At 44.4% G+C, this 24819-nt stretch overlaps 1 protein-coding gene across 1 annotated transcript in view; it reads right to left on the reverse strand.

The window, feature by feature from the left end:
• Positions 1-24819, reverse strand: part of LAMB4 (laminin subunit beta 4) — a 790532-nt gene that overhangs the window by 72618 nt on the left and 693095 nt on the right. The window contains exons 30-32 of the mRNA XM_086967212.1: positions 18661-18864; positions 9854-9998; positions 8132-8330 (exon numbers count right to left, since the gene is read on the reverse strand). Of these exons, the coding sequence (XP_086823338.1) occupies positions 8132-8330; positions 9854-9998; positions 18661-18864 (548 nt within the window). The remainder of the gene's footprint in view (positions 1-8131; positions 8331-9853; positions 9999-18660; positions 18865-24819) is intronic.

A 24819-nucleotide genomic window follows, 5' to 3' on the forward strand; every position in this document is an offset into this window, starting at 1 on the left:
CTACATGCTGAGGCTCTGGTTCCTGGAACCGGATCTACCAGCTAACTGTTGCGGTGAGTGCGCCCCACAACGCATGGGGGAAGTTGTGGTCCATTGACAAGGGGGTACGAGTTTGGGTTCATTCTTCCCCTCCTCGTGCAGCTGCTGGAGACCCCCCCTCAAAGACTGGCTCACGCTTAAGGAGGGCGCCGACTCGGACTGTTTGACCCGTGCTGTCCGAGGGAGGTGTCTGAAAGTGCCTGTCAGAATCGACTTTAAGGGGCGCAGGGTCATTGTGGTCCACAGTAACCTGGATGGCGCAAGTGTTGATCCCAACGTACCTGATCTGAAGGTGGGGGAGGGTTTTGGGGAACCCATGTCCATGTCTCACATGTCTTTACCAACCATGACTTCACAATTAAATATTCACTGTAAAGGCTTGCGTGGTAAAGCCATATGCGGAAACCTTTAACATGCATATGCTTTTACCAAGCATGCTTTTACAACAAATGTCATTGTAAAGGATGGTTGGTAAACGTACATTAATTATAAAAATATGCGTGGTAAAGGTTTGCAAATTCATGGCGTTAGCATTGTAATTCATGCGTTGCAAAGGCATGCGTTACAATGAAATGGGATGTAAATTCATACATCCATGTGCACCAATGCGGTGAAAACATTGTGTGTGCTGGTGTGACAGGATAGAAAACACAAAACAGTGCCAAACCACAAAATACAGTTACGGTAAAACAATAGAGAAACAACTCTTCCCAAACTAAGCTTCAGGGATCAGGTGAACACAGTGGCTTCATCGACATTATATATTCTCAGAACTTGCAAAAAAATAATGTCACTTCTACCCAAAGATACGCAACAAACAGTGGTTTCCACATGAATAATGACTAGATTAGACTATTGCAATAGTCTATGGGCCCGATTCACAGAACTAACTTAAGACAAAATCGTAAACTTACTACTTTTGGTATTCACAGAAGTTAGGATTTTTTCTTAAGTTTGTCTTAAGACAGACTTAAGACAGACTTAAGTTAGGATTTTGTCTTAAGTCTGTCTTAAGACAAACTTAAGACAAAATCCTAACTTCTGTGAATACCAAAAGTAGTAAGTTTACGATTTTGTCTTAAGTTAGTTCTGTGAATCGGGCCCTATATCTCAAGATCCACGAAGGATCGTTGAACAAATGACAGATCCTGCAGACTGCCGCAGCTAGGTTCCTCACAGGCACACCGAAGTTTGAATCTATCTCAGACAAAATAAAAAAACGTCACTGGCTGTCGGTCAGGAAGCGCACTCAGTTCAAGGCTTTATGTTTGTTCTTCGAAGCCCTGCATGGATCGCGTCAGATTTTTTAAAACAAAGATTTCACTGGTATACACCAAAAAGAGCACTGTGGTCATGAGATGCTAAATTTGTGATCGTACCCCGGGTGAAAAAAGAAAACTTGGGTGGCAGAAGATTTGTGGCAAATGCGGCCAAAGCATGGAAAAGCCTCCCACTACACTTGAGAAGCTTGACTAATCTTCTAGCCTTTCGGAAGGCATTAAAAACATGGCTTTTCTCAAATTAATTCTGTTAATACCTGCACCAACGCTGTTTTTAGTTAGGACTTCAAGTAGCGGCAGGACACCTTCGGGTAACAGTTAGTGCTCTATGAGTTCCAATAACATTAACATTACCATTAACAAACCCCACCCCATACTTCTACCATAAAAGCACCTATCACCTCTAATACTGCAACACAACCCCACACCATTACGTATTTGTGAAGTGGAGTGGTGGACCCCCTCCTTTTACCAGGTTCTCAGATTAGCCAACGTCAGAAAAGAATGAAATAACAATGTCTGGTTAATTGTTCTCCCTAAACTGGTGGGTAGTTTTCGGTCAGTTGTGGGACTGGAAGGTACCGCTGGATCGGTACCAGTTGGGTGTAAGAAGGAGGTCTCTTCTGGGGCACCGTGCCTGGGGAAGGTCCGAGAGAAGCAAAGTCAGTCCGCGGTGCCTGTCCTAAGGTCTTGAATTGCGGTTCAGATGTGTCCGAGTCCAGGGAGGGTGACTCAGCCACTGCACAACCATGTTCCCTGAGAGAGTGTCTCCGGATCCTCTGTTTTGGCTGGGCAGGAGCAGGCCTCTTGAGCGGGGGCAGTCTCCCAGTGGGCCAGGGAGATCAGACCAATTGACAGAGCTGTTTTCCCTTCATGAGTCAAACCAATGCAGCTTTTGGCATATCAAAGACATTTTTTTGCGTTCATAGGTCACTTTCAGGCATGCATGGAATAGGAGCATATATGACAAGTCCATGGGCTTCAACTTTTGTTTAACCTCTGTGTACAGCCTCCACTTGGCCTGCACTTCTCTAGTAAAGTCAGGGAACACCATTATCTTAGAGTTTTTGTAATGCGGGTCTTTGAGATGTCGGGATTCACAGAGGATAGAATCTCTGTACCAAATGTTGAGAATACGAGTGATCATGGGCCTATGTGGAGCCCCATGAGGCGGTTTTGGTGTTAATGCTCTGTGTGCGTCCTCTCCACTACAAACCAGGCAGATAATATGTTCACTCGAGATCGATTGTTGGCATCCTCTGCCCGGTAGTATAGCTTCGCTGTCTGAGATATGAGACTGGATACTTTAGTTTTTAGGTCAGCAACATCATACTCCACAATTGAGATTCGGTACTCAACTTCTGTAATCCTGCCAATAGCGTTGCGTAGGCCTTGGTGCAGGAGCGACACATCAACATGGACTTCCTCAATCTTGGTCTTCACTGCTGCTTGCGACTTATGGATGGCTTGCAGGATCTAGTATACAAAAACAAAAAGGAAGGTGCACTCCAATGAAGTCAATAGAGTTCCCGTGGCACAAGGGGAACGAAACGTGTTGGCTGTGCCTTTGCTGATTGAAAATTATGATTTCCGAATAAAGAAGAGACTTTTTAAAACCATCTTTTGCTCTATTGACTTCATTGGAGTGCACCTTCCTTTTTGTTTTTGTATACTAGTTCTATTTAAACATCCTTAAACAGCGGATGTTGGAAGTGGTTGCACCACCTGATTTTGTGAACACACAGAACTAATGTGCTTGACCTTGGTCTGCTGTTTGTACTCTTTAGTGTTGTGGCTTGCAGGATCTTGGCGAGGTCTCAGGTGTCAGCAGGCAGGTGGGTTACTGAAGATTTCCCAGAGAGTGGGGGGCTTCCACCCGATCCAGTGGCATATTTGTCTATGTGGCTTTGGGAGGTTTTAAATTGCTGAGTAGGCCGCCTGACCTCACCAGGAGCACCAATCAGTCTTGCCCGCTGCAGCCCCACAGCCAGCGAAAAGGCAGGACCAGCAGGCATCGGGACCCACTCAGCAGGCCATCGCTGCACCAGCACCGTCCACCATCCGCATCAAGGAAACCACATGCAGTGTCCTGCGGCCGCCATTTTAAATGCAGCCAGCTCCCGCTCGGATCGCGCCTCACCACTCGGTAGTCCCTGGTCCTCAAATGACTGCAACTGTGACTACTTGGCCCTGATCATCAGAAGCATGGAGGGAGCAAGGAGATGGTTGTTAAAGGTGGCTGATGGCAGTGGAAGAAAGAAGGGGTGCTGCTCTCAGAGTGCAACCACCATCGTGATGCCTGAAGCCACTCTCTACTTTTATGTCTTTTTAGCGATCCAAAAAATTTCCAGGAGTACTACTGGACATCTACGACAATCATAGATTTCCTGAGACACTTCAGTGTTTTAAATGTAGAATTTCCTTAATATAGGAAACTCGTAATGTGTTTATGAAACACAAATGTGCATCAGCGAGTGCAAATTAAATGTCACCAGTCTGCAGTGAGTCCTACTTCACTCCGATTAACTACGAGGTGTTCACTCTCTTTTCCCAACCTGCAAAGGCACTTACTGCTGGTGCATACATAAGAAGCTTTAACATCTCCATGCATGCTGCAGTGCAAGCCCTCTTGAAATTAACCCCTTGCCTGCGGTCGGAATTCCGCTCCTGTGCAGCACATTCCGATCGCGGGCGTGGTCGTGACGGCTCCCGGCCGTCATCAGCACACGACCACTGTGTGCCATGACGGACGGGAGCCGTCACCAGCATGCAAGGGGTTAAGCTATCGGACACATGATGTAAACATGAGACGCTGAAGGTGTATGCAGAAATACTCCATTGTAAGTCTTTGCAATAAAGGGATCAGATGGCTTGTCTAAAAGACAAAAGGTAGCATCAACTCCAGATTTACTCCAGCTTGAGTGCTTGTGGTAAAAGAATGATATGGCTGGTGTAAATATGAGAAGTTTACAGTGCAGGTCGTGACAAAGGTATAAGATGGTTGGTGTAAATATAAGTGGCTTGTAGAATATCCAGATTTATTCAGTGAAATTCCTTGTGATTAAGGTATACAGAGACTAGTGTAAATCTGAGATGCGCTGAACATTGCCTTATTTGCTTCAGTGCAGTTTCTTGTGGTTAGTGTATCACAGGGCTGGTGTAAATATTACCCCATCTAGCATTCACAAATTTACTCCAGTTCAAGTCCTCATGTATAAGCCAGCTAGTGTAAATGTGAGAACCTGACTGTAACTCCTGATCCAGCGCGGTCGTTGTAATAAAGGTATCAGGCAACTGATGTAAATATGAGGAGATTGTATCTGCAGAATATCTCCAGTCCACTTGTTTGATCTCACCGGCTAGACAGTGAATACGCTGCTTTTTTGCAAGACATTTGTGGGCTTACCAAGACCATACAGGAGTTCGTAGCCTGCCCAATGCTTACCATTAGTTGACTTTCCTATCACTCTCATTTGCCTGCTTCTTATTCTTGTGTAAGCTTGTCAACTTTGTTTGTCCCTCCTGTGGAGCCTTGCCTATTTACCATCACTTTTAATTGCTTGTGCTCTATGCTTCCACTGCTCGCTTTTCAAGCACTATGTTTTTTCTTTTTGGCTAAGCACTACATGAGAGTGCAACTGTCTGTCTCATGTACTTCTCTCCCACTGCACCACTCTCTGTCGCTCATGGTCCTCCTCGCCTGCTCCACGTTGGTGGTTTAGCCTCCTAGTTGTTTCCCCACCAACCTAAAAAAATGCTTTTGTACAGTTCCTTTATTAACACATCAACTCATACTGTTAGCTAAATAGAAAAAAATGCCTGCATTTTGTAGTTTTGGGGATGCAAGTATGTTTGGTGCATATACCAACAAAATGATAAGGACAGCCGAGTCAGATTTTTTTTCTATTCTTTAGCCATTCTGCACTGCATCAGAGATGCGATGAGGGATGGATTTTCTATGTTATGACAACATGCCCTGAGATCAGATAAAAGGTTCGAAATGTGAGTGGAGGACCAAGTGCATCATTTTAAGGGAGCACTTTTGGTTTAGAGTATAACACATTAATATTTTGCATTAGAGTATTTTATATCCTACTCCATGAGTAGGATTTAATCAACTTAATTGATTTTCTGTGATGGAACAGAAATTGTGGATCAAGCTTATTTGTAAAAGAAATGGAGAACCATGATAGCAAATAGGGTTATAATTAGACATTTTTAAATCTCCCTTCACTCAGAATATTAGGAACAAAATTAGTTAAAATCCATTTGTTCTTGGCAGGAAGGTGTACAGATTGCCCTCTGAAATGAGATGAGGGGGCCAAGTGCGTTTCCCCCACCTGTTAACAGCACATTGTAGCAGGAATATGCTGAGGACTAATGTTCGTCTTGATTTTAAGAATACATGTAAAAAAACAATGGTGCCTCATAAGAGAAGCTCATTATAGTCTTCCTCAATTATAGCCAGATCAGCAGTTCCATGAGTTTTATGTGTGGCATATTTCATTTTATCAAGTTCATGTTGCACTCTCCCTTGACCCGCTACAAGGCATATCATTGTAAGATCTCTCCTTCCGTGTGGTTTGGGTGCTCAGTCTAGAGAATGGATAGTGCTCCTGTTTGGCCACCTGGAAAGAAAGTCATGTCTTGTCCTGCTCTGTCCTTATGGTACTGGAACTCTGCTCCTTACAAATGTAAGCAGAAATATTACCTTCACAGCTTCTGAACACATTTTTCTCCACCTATTATTACTCCCGATGCTCCTCAGCAGCAAGCCTGGCACCAGATGACGAGGTTAGTGACGCGTCGGATGTCCCCTATCCTCACCCTTCCTGATGGCAGCCTTGGTGATGCCCTGGATGTTGTCCCTCGTGTGGTGGTAACCGCTATTGACTTTCCCAATGCCAGAGGCTACTTAACTCCACTGGCACTGGCAAAGCAAAAAGTGGCATCTAGCCATGTTAAAAGTAAAGAAAACAATGGAAACCTTATCTACACTTTCAAGCTGGCCATTACATTGCGTGGTCACATTGCGTAGTCACGTTGCAGCCATGCATGTGATAATGCAACACATGTTACATCAAACACCACAGTGGCCATCTTGAAAGCATAGAAAACAATGTTTTCATTCATTTTCATATTTTTTATATGATCAGTCTGACGCCGCAATACATGTGACGGGACCCAAGCCAGCAGCGACCCTGAAAATATAGTAAGCAATGTTGTCATTGCTTTTCATACTTTTAACATGGCCAGTCTGACATTGGCAAAGCTGATCATGTCTCCTGCTCAACATTAGCAATAGACACCAATTGGCTATACCAGTGCTTGTTTACTTATGTATTGGCTCTGTGTGATTTATAGTGCTGTTTTAAGCTACTAGAAGTTAGACTGCGCCTGCTTCCTGTGCAGGGCTTGTAGGGCACATGGAGCAATGTTCAGTCTCAGGAACCATAAAGCACATGCACCATGTAACATATAGAACACCCAGTCCATGTGCTTCTGATACGTCCAACATACATGACAATAAAAATGAAACGGAATTACTGCGCCCTTTGTTTATTAAGAACCAGTGGTACACTGGAACATTGCAACTGACTAAATATGGAGTCTGCTGAAGTGCACATAGCCATGGCCCACTCTCTGGGGCTAAAGTACCACCAAAGGAAGACACATGCAGTGTGTGACTACTAAACTGAAGTATGAATGTAGAAACAGCAATTCAAAAAGAAAGGGCGAAATATGGGTGTTCATTGAATTTAACGTATCTGTAACTGTTTTAATGAATTCTTCACAGGGTTCTTGCTCTGTCAAAATAAGTTAATTTTTTGGGGAAGACTTTAAATTGATTACCATACACCGAAAGTACCTTTCCCAGAATGCAGTTCATTACGCCAGTGTCATCCGAAAGCAAAGCTCCTTAGTATGAGTTTCTCACCGGGAGGTCGCTTCCCTGCACTTGCCTCCACAAAACATCATCATCATCATATTATTATTATTATTATTATTATTATTATTATTATTATTATTATTATTATTATTATTATTATTATTATTATTATCATTATCATTATCACTATTAGTAGTAGTAGTAGTAGTAATAGTAGTTGTAGTAATAGCAGTACACATAGTAGTACTATTAATACAAGAAGTATGAGCAGTCATAGTAAAAGCAGTAGTATTACTAAAAGAAGTAATACTTATTGTAGCAGTTGTAGCAGAATCAGAAGCATCAGTAGTAGTAGTAAGAATAGTAGTCACAGAGGTAGTATTCGTTATAGTAAAAGTAGTAGAAGCATAAGTAACAGTAGTGGTAATAGTAGTAGAAGCAGGTGTAGTAATAATAGCAGCAGTCAAAGTAAAAGTACTAGTAATAGTGGTAGTTGTAGTAGCAATAGCAGTTATTGTTAAAGTTGTAGTAGTTATAGTAAAAGCGTTAGTAGTAGTAATTGTAGCAGCAGTAGTAGTCATTGTTAAAGTTCTAGTAGTCATAGTAAAAGTACTAGAAGTAGTAAATGTAGTAGTTGTAGAAGTCATATTAAAAGCACTAGCAGTAGTAATAGTAGTAGTTGTAGTAGTCATAGTAAAAGTACTAGTAGTAATAGAAGTAGTTGTAGTACTAATAGTAGTCATTGTTAAAGTGTAGTAGTCACAGCAAAAGTACTAGAAGTAGCAAATATAGAAGTTGTCCTGTGATCATCATCGCATATCTGAATAAGAATTGACTGGGTCTTCCTGATGTGTGACTTGCTTCATGCGATCCTCACTTCGATAGCAGTGTTCTTCAATTGTTTCAACTGGGGAATACTCACTCTGCTTTTTTGGCGGCCTCTGAGAGGTTCTTGGCTTCTTCCAGCCGTTCCTCCAACCGCTCCTTGTTCTGTTGGTAGTCGTCACAGAACGCCTTGATTTTGCCGATCAGCTTCAGGAGATCCTGCGGAGTTGCGGGCAGTTTGATGGCTAGAACCTGATTTGCGACTTTCTCAATGTCTTCAGGTGGCACAAATTCATCTGTAAAAACAAAAAAAGTAGAATTTCTCATCGATATATTGGCTGCTGATGAGAGTGACGACCTGACACAAGAACACAACAAACACAGTGATGTTTCCTGAGAAAAGTTAATCACTTTCATGCACAGCATGCCTGCTCTCCCCTTTTTTAAGGATTTCGTATGATTTTGCACATTCGCCAATCGGTGAGATTTCTCGTTTGTTTACCCCTCCTGCCATAGAAAAATGGAGTGTCCACAAATTTGCAGAAATTCGACTGTATTGATGAGTTCTTGCTTTGTATTTCTTATTAACTGTAAGCAAAGCATTTTGCTGTATGGGGTAATGGACAGAATGCATCAGGTTTTCTTCAGCCCCCATTGATGAGAGTCGGTTGGGTTACTCAGCACCTACACTACCTAGCATGGGGCAGACAGAGAGTAGTTCAGGAAACTCAGTGTGAGGAAAAATTAGCAAATACTATGGGAACAGAAAAGAAGAATAGTCTAGTTTGTGCCTATTTCAGCAATTCTTGGGGGAGAGGAAGTGACTGCGCCCAGTGACAGGGTATTCCACTAGAGGAGCTGTACCGCCCAGGAGCACAATGTTCAAAATGGTGGATCAGGGCTCTTTTTATGTCAGTTCACAATAGAGAAATGCCCTATTTTGACACACCTTTAAATGAAAATCTGGTCGGGATGCAATCACAGTAGTATTAATCATAGGTTTTAGGCTCAAAATATTGCAAAGATGTTCATCAATGGAAAATTCACTTAGTAGTGTCAGGGAGCCCATTTATCCTCACGTTTCTGCATATCCCTGTGATGGTGGCATCATGAACTCATATAAAAAAAATCAACAGTGAAATTTGCTTACTGGGAGATTAAGGGTCGACATCAAAGATAGGGTTAGAGTCAACCAAAGAGCCATACATTGATTTGACCACCGCAGTTACACATTAACTCGGGCTGAAGTGGACATTTGGAGGAAGAGCCATCCAATAGAAGATAAGAACACCTGGTGACCATGCACTGGTAGTTGTGGACAATGGGCCAGTGAAGAAAGGGAGACACAGACATGTTAACAAAAACACTTTCTTTCAAACATATATTGTGTTAACCTTTCAAATTTCCAAGACCCTGTGGCACTCTAAGCTTACCAGAAGGCTCATGATCAACACATATATTTAAGGACATCCTAATTAACAGCTCAGGAGTCATCTCAGCCAGAGCTGTCATCAGCCACTCCTTGGAAGTGGGTCTATTCACGAATAAACATAAAACCTCCTACATCAACCTATTCCCAAAATAGGCATCAATACAGTGATCCTTTCTAACTTCTTCCAAGTTTCTAACTATCACTCCGTTGAAAACTGACAGAAAGAGATGCCTACACTCAATTATCAGTCTTCACATAAGAAAACAGGCATCTGACATTGAAACTGAATTTCTACCCAGGAAACATGCTTACTCGTTATAGACGAAGATTTAAATATAGACAGATGCATCAATTTCATTGACATCAATGCTTTCCAATCATACTTACCTAGCAGAAACCTCTTCACTTGCTCGATGAGATCTTTGGTTTGTTCTCTTTCCTGTTTCATATTTTTCATAGCTTTCACTAGTGTCTCATTCAGTTTTAGAGCTTTGGCCTTCGACTCAGTAGCCATCTTCTTGATGACTGTAATCTAAAAAGAAATATTTAATAATCAAGGAAAAGCAATCATATTTGTCATCCAGTTTAGTCCATTTCTAAGTCAATTTTCCTTAAATAGGAAACTGGAATTTTGTTGTCCTCGCACTTTTTGCCCCATTTTTGACTACTAGATGCTGGTTTTCAACTCTAAGCACGGAGGCCTGCTAACCGGACCTCAGTGCCAGTGCTTTTTACCCTAAAACAAGTTCAAGTCTCATTGTAACTGAGTTGGCAAAGACTTTAGCACCCCTAAAGTCCCTAGTAAATGGCACCCCTGGCACCTACGGCATGGGTACAAAAGAGGGTTGCTAAGGGCTGCAGGATGTCTTATGCCACCCTAAGAGACCCATACACAAATTGCATGCAGGCTGCCATTGCAGACTGGCTGTCATGGTGCAAACGATGAGTTAAAACACAACATGGCACACTCACTGTGTGCAATGCTAAAGTCACTGAATATACTATATGTAAGTCACCCCTACAGCAGGCCTTGGATCCCTACGGCAGGGATCATTATATTATGCGTGAGGGCATATCTGCATGAGCACGTATGTCCCTGTGCTGTCTTGTTCAATTACTAGATGGTACAAGTGAACAGGAACCCATCTGAAGTATACGTACTGGGCACTGGTCATTAAGAGTTCCCTTGCTACATAATGGCGTCACTGAAAATACTGGTGTTTGGCATCAAACACCTTGTCTTAATAAATCTGTACTGATGCCAGTACTAGATTTATTATTACATGCACCAAGAGGGCATCTTACAGGTGCCCCCTGAAACCTTACTAGTGTTCTAGTGTGCTGACTGACTGGACTCTTGCAGCCTGCCGCCACTGATGCATTTCTGACCCCCTGCAGGTGAGATTCCACGCTCTCAGGCAGTCAGGAAGCATACCTGCTCTGGCAGGATGTGTTATCACCTCCTCCAGCAGGATGGATAGTGAATTTGCATACCAAGGACAGAGGCATCAACGCCTCTGTCACCTTTAATATGTGGCCCTGGTTTCACCCAGTCTTAGGGAATGCCACCGGTTGCCCTGAGGCCCATTTGGCACCGGGACAGTCGGGAAATTGGATAGTGAGGAGGCATGTTGCATTATCAGGTTTGACACATTCCTAGTGGGGCCAGCCTGAAGTGGACAGCCAAGAAACGATTTCACCATCTTGGTTGTGGTGAAATTAGGAACTCTGGGACAGGTTGATGCCCACTGCTGAGAGGAAGTGGTCATCTAGAGGGTGTAGTGACCCAAGGGGTAAGTAGCCCATTGGCTACTACCCTACACTCCCCTTAAAGCCCCTTAATTGAATATTTAGGTCCCCCACTGATACCAGGAAAACAGATCAAGTCACGACTTTGACTACTGGGATCTGAGAAAGATGAAGAAGGACTGTCCGAGCGAGAACAGAGAACCTGCATCAAAAATTGGCGTCAAACCCAGCCAGGCTTGTACTTCGCCATTTTCAGAGGCCGACTTCACAAAGACATGGAGTACCACCCTGCACCACAACAACTAGGAAAGATCTCTCTTGTAGTGCAGGAGCTACCTCCCTGCACCATCAGGCACCGACTGCAGCTGCCCGGCCCAGCGTTCTGTTGACCCCTGGGCTCACCAAGGGAGCAGCACTCCAGAAAAGGTCTTCATACTACAAGGGCTCAGATCCTTCTCCTCACTAAGTTTAGAGACACCAGGTCCTCCATAATACGCCCTGCACCAGTACCCTAGGTATTGAGCAGTTGCCGCAACCAAGGATTAATGTGTGCCCAGTTCAGACACCACCGATGCTGACACCGACCTACCATCGAGGGGCATCAAAATCCATGAGGCCAGCACTGAGAGAGGCCCTGCTGCACTGTTTGGTCCCTTCACCAGGTCTCCGACAAAGAGTGAGAGAGTCTGACAGGCGACTCGACAGGACAAAACACCTAGATGCCGGAAACCCTCAGTCCACGGAAACCGACTGTGAGAGGCGTGAATTGAGGGTGTGTTTGGCCACCACTGAAAAGTCAGATTTACCATAAAACCATAAATGATATGATAATCATATGTTATTTAAATGGATGTATTGTTATTGCTTGGGAGACCCTGACTTATTCTAACCATGGTTTTGTTTGATTCTACTGTTTACATGTTCACCTGCTGAAAGGACATTTATCCCAAAACGTGTCATGATTTGAAACCTAATGATGAAAATATAGTATTTACTCATCTTGATTAAAATATGATATGCAAACGTAAAGAATCTTTGTGTTAATAACTAATAGAAAATAGAAGCAAGGTTTTCCTAGTGTGGCATACTGTCTACCAACGTCCTGTCCAACTCGGCGATGCAGCGAGCACAAAGTAAATAGTTTTATTTATTTATTTACTTACTTACCTTACTCGATGCCGTCGTATGTCAGATTCCACTACCTCACCACCCTGGCCCTCCCCCGCCCCTTCCCACCGCCCTGCAGCACTCCCTCTGCGAGCTGCTACTGTAAGCACAGCAACTCCTGCTCAGCCCCCTCCCCTTCTTAATTTGCATACATTAATGGGCCGGCCCAGAGAGAGGCTGGGAATCACACCTCCCCCCAGAGGTAAAAGGGCGGTAATAGAGGCTATTCTGCCTCCAGTAAAACCTCTCGGAGCCCCCACTGGGCCTGTGGCGACATATTAACTGCACAGACACAGCCCATATCGGCCACCACACTGGTGAAAAAGAGTGGCCCACAGCTGGATCTCAGATACCGGCCCATTACCAAGTGCCTGCCTTACCAATCCGACCCTGGTTCGGTATCATAAGGAAGCAGCATTCTGTAGGAGTTGAAGGCTGGCAGCCACAACTGTGGCTACTACGCCATGGGCATTCACCACAATTGACTCTTGCACTGCCGGGAACAGCTCTAGTGGACGGTCTGAATTGAGACAGAGGACAAGCCCCCACAGCGCAAGTAACTTCTAACCACAGTAGCACTGACACTGAAATAGCTCACCAACCGTTCCAGTTCCACAGGTTATCTACAGTTGCCTCAATGCCCCAACAAACATGTTTTGAAAACCTGTCTATCCTGTCCTGCCCCTCCCGCCCCCCAAATACACACACACACAAGTTGTCTCTTCATTCAAACCAAATAATCCCCATTCAAGGTTTCCCACACCTCCTCGAGAGAAGGCCCAAATCAGGCAACCTACCCATCTCTCTAGCCCTACCTATAATCTTGCCCCTAACAATTCCCCTACAAAGTGTCCTTCCCCAACAAACAAAATCTAATTTCAGGTATTGGGCGTGTGTCCCAATACCCTTCATACACATTCCTGACTTCTTACCCCTCCTCTCACCACATTAGTGTCAATCAAGTTGTCCTATCTCTAACGCCAGAAAGACCCACTACCAGGTATTCTTTCTGTCCAGTGTAGTGTGTTCTTGTCTCAACCCACACTATGCCCATACAAGGTGTGCTGCTCCCCCCCTAAAAGAAAAAACGAATATTTGCAATTCAATAGGTCTTGCAATTGCGAGATTGTGAGCTAGTGGCATTATAAATGACAATGTTTTTTATTTATGTTTTTAAAAAACCTGCAGTGATAAAAGGCATTGTCATTTACAATACCAATAGGTCGAAGTTCTAAAATGCGAGACCTATTGCATTGCAAATGCTTGTTCTTAATATGCTAAAACTGCTAGTTCTCTTGCAGTGATCCTTAGGACTAACCTCTGTTATATTTCTCAGCGTTTGAGATTGCTTCAAATACATAAACATATGTGCATGACTTCACATCATAGCAATGGGAGCACTTGGTAGAGTTGGGGAAGTATGTGAGTTATGATTCAAATGCCCCTTTTTTAGGTCTCGCCTGTCGATGCGCATGCGCATCGAGCAAGGCGAGAGTATTGGGACTTATCCACTCTTTATCTACACTGCAAGGAATCGTGGCGATTCCTTGCAGTGCCCGTGACTTTTAAGCTCAATGCGCATGCGCATTGAGCTTAAAAGCGCGTGCACGTCCATCTTTGTTTACCCGCTCCGCCCCCTCCCCTTCCCGCCGTGTCGCATTTCTCCTCCCCCCTCCCCTCTCTTCCCTCCGTCTTGTTGTCAGTCTCAGTGGTGCATCGTTTACAGAAGCCGGTTTGTTTGGGTGTTGTTTTTAATGAATATTTCAAGTTGTACAAAGACGTTTTTCAAAGATTGTTAATGTTTTAGATGGTTTCGGAAGCATTTAGGGTTTAATTCGAAAACTGCCAGACAGCACAGCAAAGACATGTTGGGGACATGCTTAAAGCTTACCTAGGAATGCATTCCTCCTATGCTTACCATTTGCTTTGTGTTTTTTCATTCCTATTTACTGTCTTTCTATTTACTGGTATCCGAACTCCGTTCAGAGGAGCATGGGGCAAGCAAGTTACTGGGCCCAACCGTGGGTATCAAGGCATTTTACTGCCCATGTCCCAGGGCCCAACCTACTAAGTACCCCTACAGCACTTGACTCTGGTAGAGTGGATTGCGCAGTCCAAACCTTCTCCTGGAGGGGACTGCAGGCGTAAGGTGAACACTCCGCCCCCTCCCCTTCCTGCCGTCTCGCATTTCCCCTGCCGCATCAAAGGCTTTCACGGCCGGCCGGCCATGCTTTCAGTTTCCCGGCCGGCCGTGTCAATAACATTTCAAAGCCCGCTCTCCCTGCTCCGCCCCCTGCTCCGGCCGAGACGCATTTCTCCTCCTTCGCCGTTTTGCTGGTCTTGTTGATGTGCTATGCTGTGTCGCTTCATTGAATACCGTGATTAAGTACTTTATCCAAAAGGATTCCGTAATACCCGAATTCTGATGCGGATTAATTTTTCTTCTAATTTTTCTTCTTCTGTATAGCCACACAATAACTTTCTGTATACCTTTTCCTTCAAGGTCCCTATGTCAGTAGACAAAATTCTAGTTTCGTTTTTCAGTGTTGCCATAGTCAATATGTCAGTCTTCCTAATTAAATACAGAAGACAAAGAATGGACTGCCGTCCTCCTCATCTTTACAAGGTGTATGTGTTTAATCTTTCCATTTCTGCGCAGGTTTCCATAAAGGCTTGCATCAATAACGAGGGGCTACTATTTATTGGGCTATGTATAATAAGTAATTGAGAAATGTAGTCACCTGTATTATCACTGTTGCAGTCATTTGCCAGAGATTGCTGGGAATTTTAATTTTTTTACGCAATTCTTACTTTATTTTAGAATCCTTCTGGCTGTTGACGAGGTAAAGTAAGAATGCATAGCATAATAGTTCAGTTGGTGTCTTTATTTCAAATCTGGACTTTCTTGCTAAGCTTAAAAAAACAACGGCCTGGCAGCCTTAAAGTACAATTATAGAGAAACGGGTTAGTTATGTACAGATCTATCACATAAAACCCTAGGGACATCGAGCAAAGGAAGCAATGTGTTGTCTCCGATTTTGTGCAGTATTTCCCCCACCACCCGTGAGTTAGGTGTGTGTGTGTTGGGGGTGCTACATCAGATTTCGTCCAGTGTATGAACATTCATGACATGAGTAAGAGGCACCACTTATCCTTGAGCCGACCGCGGTTCTTAAAGATCTGGTGGTGTTCCTATTTTCAAAATCCTATTTTAGCAACAGAAAAGGTGAACGGCTGTTTAACTGCTGCGTAACACGGAACTACGAGGGATACAGAATGGTGCATAGCAAACCAACACACTTAGACTTAAGGACAAATTCATATTGGTCCACAATCAATGCTATCCCAATCCATAAATCACAACATTTCCACTGTCCAAGGAAACGAGGATTAAAATGTGATGATGGCGCAGGCTCCTTCCACCGGCACCAAAAATAAGCACACTGATGATTAATGCTGAATGGCTGCTGCGTACAAGCACGAGTCAGCAGCTTTGCTCCCGCTCATCTGTAGCAAAAACACCATCACTCACCCTCAACCCCTCACCCTCAACCCCTCACCCTCAAACCCTCACCCTCACTCACCCACCCTCAACCCCTCACCCTCACTCACTCACCCTCAACCCCTCACCCTCACTCACTCACCCTCACTCACCCTCAACCCCTCCCCCTCGACCCCTCCCCCTCAACCCCTCACCCTCACTCACCCTCACTCACCCTCAACCCCTCACTCACCCTCAACCCCTCACCCTCAACCCCTCACCCACCCTCACCCTCACTCACCCTGACCATCACTCACCCTCAACCCCTCACTCACCCTCAACCCCTCACTCACCCTCAACCCCTCACTCACCCTCACTCTCACTCATCCTCACTCACCCTCAACCCCTCACCCTCACTCACCCTCACTCACCCTCACTCACCCTCACCCTCACTCACCCTCAACCCCTCACCCTCAACCCCTCACCTTCAACCCCTCACTCACCCTCACTCTCACTCATCCTCACTCACCCTCAACCCCTCACCCTCACTCACCCTCAACCCCTCACCCTCACTCACTCACCCTCAACCCCTCACCCTCAACCCCTCACTCACCCTCACTCTCACTCATCCTCACTCTCACTCATCCTCACTCTCACTCATCCTCACTCAACCACCCTCAACCTCACTCACCCTCAACCCCTCACCCTCAACCCCTCACCCTCACTCACCCTCAACCCCTCACCCTCAAACCCTCACCCTCACTCACTCCCCCTCAACCCCTCCCCCTCAACCCCTCCCCCTCAACCCCTCACTCACCCTCAACCCCTCACTCACCCTCAACCCCTCACCCTCAACCCCTCACTCACCCTCACTCTCACTCATCCTCACTCACCCTCAACCCCTCACCCTCACTCACCCTCACCCTCACTCACCCTCAACCCCTCACCCTCACTCACCCTCAACCCCTCACCTTCAACCCCTCACTCACCCTCACTCTCACTCACCCTCACTCAGCCTTAACTACTCCCCCTCACCCTCACTCACCCAAAACCCCTCACTCACCCTCACCCTCACTCACCCTCAACACCTCACTCACCCTCACCCTCACTCACCCTCACACACACCCCCTCAAACTCAAACACCTTACACTCACACACACACACGCTCCACTAAAAGTCAACACAACACTCTCAAACTCACTACACCACACACACTCTCAGACGCAAACAACATCACTCATCCTCATACACACTCACACCCCCTCACCCTCACACCCCATTACACTCACACACGCTCACACCCCTCACACTCACAACACCCTCACACCCCCTCACTCACACTCACTCACACTCACTCCCAATGACTCAAATTCACCCTCACACACCCTCACCCTCACACACCGTCACACACCTTCAGACACCCTCTGAATAACAACACCTCACACACCCTCACTCACCCTGACCATCACTCACCCTGACCATCACTCACCCTCAACCCCTCACTCACCCTCAACCCCTCACTCACCCTCAACCCCTCACTCACCATCACTCTCACTCATCCTCACTCACCCTCAACCCCTCACCCTCACTCACCCTCAACCCCTCGCCCTCAACCCCTCACCCTCAACCCCTCACCCTCACACCCCTCACCCTCACTCCCCTCACCCGCCTCACACTCACCCCCCTCACCCTCACACCCCTCACACTCACACCCCTCACACTCACACCATTCACCCTCACACCACTCACCCTCACACCACTCAGTGCTACAACACATTTTGGGTTACAATATATGTCAGCTTTACGCAACATAAAACTATTGGCATTGTAAATAACAAAGAAATTATTTTCGCAATTAAAAAAAAAAAAATACTCACCCTCAAACTTTCACCCTCAACACCTCACTCACACTCACTCTCACTCACCCTCACTCAGCATCAACTACTCACCCTCACTCACCCTCAACACCTCACCCTCACTCACCCTCATCCACCCTCACGCTCACCTTCACTCACCCTCAACACCTCACCCTCACACAGTGCAATACCTCTCAGACCATTTCAGTTACAGCTTTTAGAAATATTTATGGCTTTTTTTATTTGTACTTCTTTAGCATTGGCTACAGGAAACAAAAATGCTAAACATTTACAAAAAAAAACCATAAACAATTCTAAAAGCACTAACTCTAATGGTGCGAGACCTATTGCATTTCCAATGCTTGTTTGTCTATGTGTTTATTTCTTTCCATTTGGTTCCAACGTGTGTGATTGAGCTGTACCGTATTATTTTATGGAACATATTAAATGAATTAAAAGATGATGAGTTATTTAAGGTAAGTGCTATGTGTTAGTCAAGTATTGTATTGACTGACCTCACCTCCAGTGACACACTATGGGTCACACCCTTTACTTTTGCCATATGTTTATTAGTATCCCTTGAGGTAAAAGAAATGTTCCATTTGTGGGCTGAGGGAGGCAAATCACAGTCCTTTCAATTACACTGTCTTCTGTCAATGGTAGACCTCCACTACTAAGCGTGAAGATTGCATGCATAATTTGAGCTTCGTGCAGGTTCCAAATAATCAATTAAAGCTGTCTTCGTGTTCTATGCTTTCTGGCAAAAATATTTCTGGTAACAATATTTTGGTCGCCAATCTACTTGTTAGATCCATTGAGAATATATAACTTAGTAAAACATGCATAGTGGTCATGTGTAATAAAAGATAAAAGTACAATTCAAAGAAAGGATCTGTGGCAGACTAACCACTACTCGAGTATAACATGACCCATGGTCTTACCTGCTGTTCAGACACCTGCAGTTTGCGTGTGAAGTTGTTCACCAACAGATCTGCTTCAGCAGCCATTTCCAGTGCGCTTGCGGAGAGAGTCACCACTCCACCGCAGTTTGACCCGCCACACTTTTTATCACCAAAGTAATTCCTACATAAAGCGCCGCCACACCGTGAATTATCGCAGGATGCATTATCTTCAGTTCCACAAACCTACAAAGCAAAAAAAAACGAAAGTTGCCAAATGACTTCGATGCATCACAGTCCTGAAAGAAACCTGGACTTAAGCTACATGTCTTGTAAATTTATTCAACATAAACATCATTTATTAGGTATTGCTTTGTAAATATTTACAAACTTCTCAGTGTAGTTCTACTGTGCTGTATAGTACAGGGCTTGCTCCTTACTGTCAATCAACTGAATCTGGTATAACTGAGGCGAGGAGTCCAACACACATATCTTTTTGGAGTTGGGACCAATTAAGGTGAAAGGTTTTAGGTTTGATCATGATTTCTTTATTTATAATGCCAGAAAGAGATTTCCGTTCAGGCAGGATTTACAGAAACCAGGGCTGCCCCTTCCCAGTTTCTGCAATCTTCCATGGGAGTCCCGCAGGACCAAAACAAAAACGCAAAAAAGAAAATGTGAATTAGACTCCCACTCAATTTTTTTCACAAAGGCAGCAGAGTTCTCGGATTTTACAAGTCACTGGGGGCACCTAAGAACTCATTGCAGGGAGAAGATGGCTCCTCCCAATCTTTGGTACCCCAGACTAAGCTATGGGTAGGCCAGATGAGCATTGATGTGGACAGATTTGTTCTTTTGGAATATCCATGGATGGACATCTGGGCCTGGTGAGGATAGTGGACATTTTGTGCAGAGACCGCCGAAGCGGGATTGATGAGAAGAGCTAGAGAATACCCCGGGACATTATCCCTCTTATTGTATTTGCCTACAGTACCATGTCTAATATTCATCAACTTAGTGTTGTGGAGATCTGCTGCTCTCCAAAGTGTGTTTCACCAAATGTCTGCTGATTTGTGAGGAAGTTTAACACACAGTGTTCCTATTTTAGGTCTCGCCTAAGCCATCGCGTTAGCGATGCTTGGGCAAGATATAAAGTAGGGACTTTCAAAAATGCTCCCACAGGCTTTTCCAGGCGGATTGCTTACAGTGCATGTGTGCGGGTGCGTGCACATCGCACACCATTTGGCAGCCTGTGAGCCTCTCCCCGCACTCATGCTGGTTTGCTTGCAGCCGGCAGCAGACTTCAAACACTTCAAAGGAACCCGCTCCCCCGCCCCCCCGCCGTTTCTGATGTTGTTTTGTTTACAATGTGCCAGAGCCAGTAATAAACAGCAGCAGTAGGCAGGCACCATAAGGGGCAGAGCGGCACACACAATTAAACTTTGTTTATTCACACACCATTTGCCATCCGCTGCAGTTTACCCTAACGTTATATACTTTTAGCTAGAATATGCCAACCAGTTTTTCAATATTGGTTTTTTTTTCATTAGAGCGCGAGGGAAATGCTTTAACTTTTGCCAATGCTTTCACTTTTGCTGCGCGCTATCTAAAACTTCAAAGAATAAAATAAATAACCGTGCTCTCATGCCTCTCCTTCCTTGCACGCGCCAGTGCTCTCTTTTCTTTCAGTAGCTCTCTGTCCTTTCACGGCCTCCCCTCCCCCTTGCTAGTCAGTTCCAGCACTTGTTTCCTTCTCTACCCCCATTTGCACATCACCTCTCACACTTGTTACACCCCCGGTCCACACACCTATACCACTCAGTGCCACATAATTATATGCTACATAATTTCACTGCACTCAATGCAACATACACTCCAAATACCACTCAGTGCCACATAATTACACGCCACATAATTACACTGCACTCAATGCAACATACACTCCAAATACCACTCAGTGCCACATAATTACACGCCACAATTACACGCCACAGCACTCAATGCAACATACACTTCAAATATCCTTCAATGCCACATAGTTATATCAACATAATTACACTGCACTCAATGCAACATACACTCTAAATACCACTCAGTGCCACATAGTTACACACCACATAATTACACTCTACTGAATGCAACACACACTCCACACAATACCACTCAGTGCCACATAATTATATGCTACATAATTACACTGCATTCAATGTAACATACACTCCAAACAATACCACTCAGTGCAACATAATTACACGCCACACAATTACACTCTACTGAATACAACATACACTCCACACAATACCACTCAGTGCCACATAAATATATGCTACATAATTACACTGCGCTCAACGCAACATACACTCCAAATACCACTCGGTGCCACATAATTACACGCCACATAATTATAATGCACTTAATGCAACATACACTCCAAATACCACTCAGTGCCACAAAATTACACGCCACATAATTACACTGCACTCAATGTAACATACACTCCAAATACCACTCAGTGCCACATAATTACACGCCACATAATTACACTGCACTCAATGCAACATACACTCCAAATACCACTCAGTGTCACATAATTACACGCCAAATAATTACACTGCACTCAATGCAACATACACTCCAAATACCACTAAGTGCCACATAATTACACTGCACCCAATGCAACATACACTCCAAATACAAATCAGGGCCACATAATTACACACCACATAATTTCACTGCACTCAATGCAACATACACTCCAAATACCACTCAGTGCCACATAATTACACGCCACATAATTACACTGCACTCAATGCAACATACACTCCAAATACCACTCAGTGCCACATAATTCCACACCACATAATTAAACTCTACTGAATGCAACACACACTCCACACAATACCACTCAGTGCCACATAATAATATGCTACATAATTACACTGCACTCAATGCAACATACACTCCAAATAATACCACTCAGTGCCACATAATTACACACCACACAATTACACTCTACTGAATACAACATAACGTTCCCATAATACCACTCAGTGCCACATAATTAAATGCAACATAATTACACTGCACTCAATGCAACATACACTCCAAATACCACTCAGTGCCAGATAATTACACACCACATGATTACACTCTACAGAATGCAACACACACTCCACACAATACCACTCAGTGCCACATAATTTATATGCTAAATAATTACACTGCACTCAATACCTTTCTTGTACTTTATTTTCCACCCGAAAGGCTTCGGATATTGTATAGTATGATTCATCCCTGTATATGATTACTTTGTAGTGTTTATTTTCCTGTACATGATTTTGTGTTTTGCTCCCCTCAAACCATTGTTACATTTGCTTCCCCAGCGCGCTCACCCAGGATTGTAAATGTTGTATTAGTTGCTTACCACTTGATTCAATGCTTAGTAGAAGCCCCATATAATTCATGTTTAGATTTTACTTTAGTATTGACTATTATTCATCTTTATGATTATTCACTTACTACCCTTATATCACCACGCTACATCATATAGCCCCCTCCTTGCCCTCTCTGGACTTATAATTGAATTGTTATGCGTGAACTATTTGATCTTATGATTTTTTTTACTACCCATGTTTGACTCATGATCTGATCGGTACCTTTCCCTATAACTGTAAAGCGCTCTGATATACTTCGGGATCTAGTCCGCGCTATAAATAAATAAATAAAATAAATGCAACATACACTCCAAACAATACCACTCAGTGCCATATAATTATATGCTACATAATTACACTCCACTCAATGCAACATACACTCCAAATACCACTCAGTGCCACATAATTACACACCACATAATTACACTCTACTGAATACAACATACACTCCCCATATTACCACTCAGTAATCAAACTCATGTTTGATTTGATTTTTAATTTGTAAAGCACAACAATTACCCATAAGGCATCAAGGCGCTGTAGTCACGACCATCCAACATATAGCAGTTTACTAAGACCCAACTTCATTCAGGGGACACTGCCTAAATAGTGTGGAGCCACATTTTAAGAGCCTTTCTAAAAGGCAAATGTTCGATAATTGAGTTCAGAGACTGAGCAAGTGAATTGCAAAGTCTAGCGGCAGCAACTGTCTCCCTATCTCCCTCCGGATCCTGGGTACAATAACTATGGTGTGGTTGAAAGACCAGAGGTTTCTACCTGGAATATGATTATGGAATATGTTTTTAATCTCAACAGGGCTTAGAAGGTGAATAGCCTTATGAACAACACAGATGGATTTAAACAGAATGTGCTTCCTGATGGGGAGCCAATGCAGCTTGGACAACCCCTGCTCACTGGCACATAGGAATGCCAACAATGTCTCTGGCAAGAGCATTCTGTACCGCCTGGAGTTTTGCCTGGGTGCTGATATTTGAGTCCCGGTATAGGGAATGACAATAATCTAGTTTTGACATGACCAAGGCTAGTGCCAGCTGCCTCCAAAAAGAAAGGGGGATAAAAGGAAAGATCTTCTTTAACTTCCTAATAGGCCAGAAGCAGGTGGCAAATGTGCGATTGGCCTGTCCATTCAAAGAGAGCTCAGTCTCTAGGATTACCCAAATTTCTTTCCCCTTCTCAACTGGAATTGGGCGGGTGGCCAGGGGTTCGTCCACCAATTAACATTCCAGATTGAGGTTTGCGTCCCAAAGAGCAGCACCTCAGTTTTCTCCCTGTTCAGTTTAAGGAAGTTCTCTACCATCCCATGTGCGATCTCCGACATACATTGAGATAAGTTATCTGCGGTAGCTGTGGAGTTGCTGGGGATTGACACAATAATCTGGGTGTCATCAGTGCATGATATTGCATAGATCCCATAGGCACGGATAATGGCAGCAAGTGGGGACACGTAGAAGTTAAAGAGTGTTGGGCTCAAAGATGAGCTCCGCAGCGCCCCCACAAGGCAGAGAGAAAATATCTGAATTAAATTGATTGAGCAATACTCTCTTAGAGCGGCCATTGAGGGAGGATGACAGCAAGGCCACTGCCTGCTCTGTAATACCCAAATCTTGGAGGTACTCAACCAGCAGCGAGGGGTAGATGATATCAAAGGCTGCAGATAGGTCCAAAAGGATCAGAGCCACACCTTGCCCCTCATCCACTAGTCGCCTATGTTTACAACTCACAGTTCTTTTTAGATATACTTACAGTGCTATGGATTGGATCAAATGAGAATATACTTTGGGGAGAAGATTTTAACCCTACACTGGTCCCCGCTCAGGGGCTAAAAGATCTCAGAATATACAAACCACGGGGACACTGGGGAGGGGGGGGTCTAAATGAACTTTGGGCTGGAGGACGTCCAGCACATTTGTCTCTAGACTAGGCAAGAGTTTACTTTCTTTTCAGCCTTTCATTGGTACGTTGCCCCACATTGATTATTTTCTGGCCAGTCGGGAGCTGCTCCCCTTCGCAACTGAGCTGCTGCACATCCCATGCATGCTGTCAGACTATACCCCAGTGAAGTTACTGCTTACATTTCTGAGCTCTAAACCTTGTGGCTCAGTCAACGATTCCCAGTGAGTTTTTTGATGGACCCGGTGTCCTGGTGTTCCGTGGAGCACTTTACTTTAAATCAATGCACAGTTTCATCCCAGGTTACTCTGCGGGAGGCCTCAAGGCCTGTATTTAAGGTGTTGCAGTTGCAAAATATGCATGCGTCCTAAAAGATATTCATTGGCAGCTTGCACTCCTGGAGTCCAAGCGTGCTGCGGTGGAGGCCAGGGTGTATGGGCATCCTCCAAACATCTATAGGAGGAGCTGAATCGACTGTTACAACAGAATTGAGACAATGCAGAAATGGAGGTACATTCCTCAGTAAGTATGTATTGGCAAACGGTTTGGGGAGGCGGAGTGATCCGGAAGAACTCTCTCCTATTTTCTGTGTACCCACTGTGTCAATCCAACATAACCCAAATTGACAATGATAGAGGAGAGTCCCTCACAGATAGTGAGAGTATACTCTTTGAGTTCAATCAATAATGTGCGCATTTGTGCACTACAGGTGCAATAGAATCCAATGATTCATTAGAGATTATCTGGATTAAGTCACATTGGTACGATTGGAAGGTTATCACCAGTAATTCGTAAGTAACCCAATCTTCATAGATGAGAAAGTTGCCACCATAGACAGGCTGGCAGGGGGGACGGC

The sequence above is a fragment of the Lissotriton vulgaris genome, chromosome 1_1 (assembly GCF_964263255.1).
Source record: "Lissotriton vulgaris chromosome 1_1, aLisVul1.2, whole genome shotgun sequence".
Lineage (NCBI taxonomy): Eukaryota > Metazoa > Chordata > Amphibia > Caudata > Salamandridae > Lissotriton > Lissotriton vulgaris.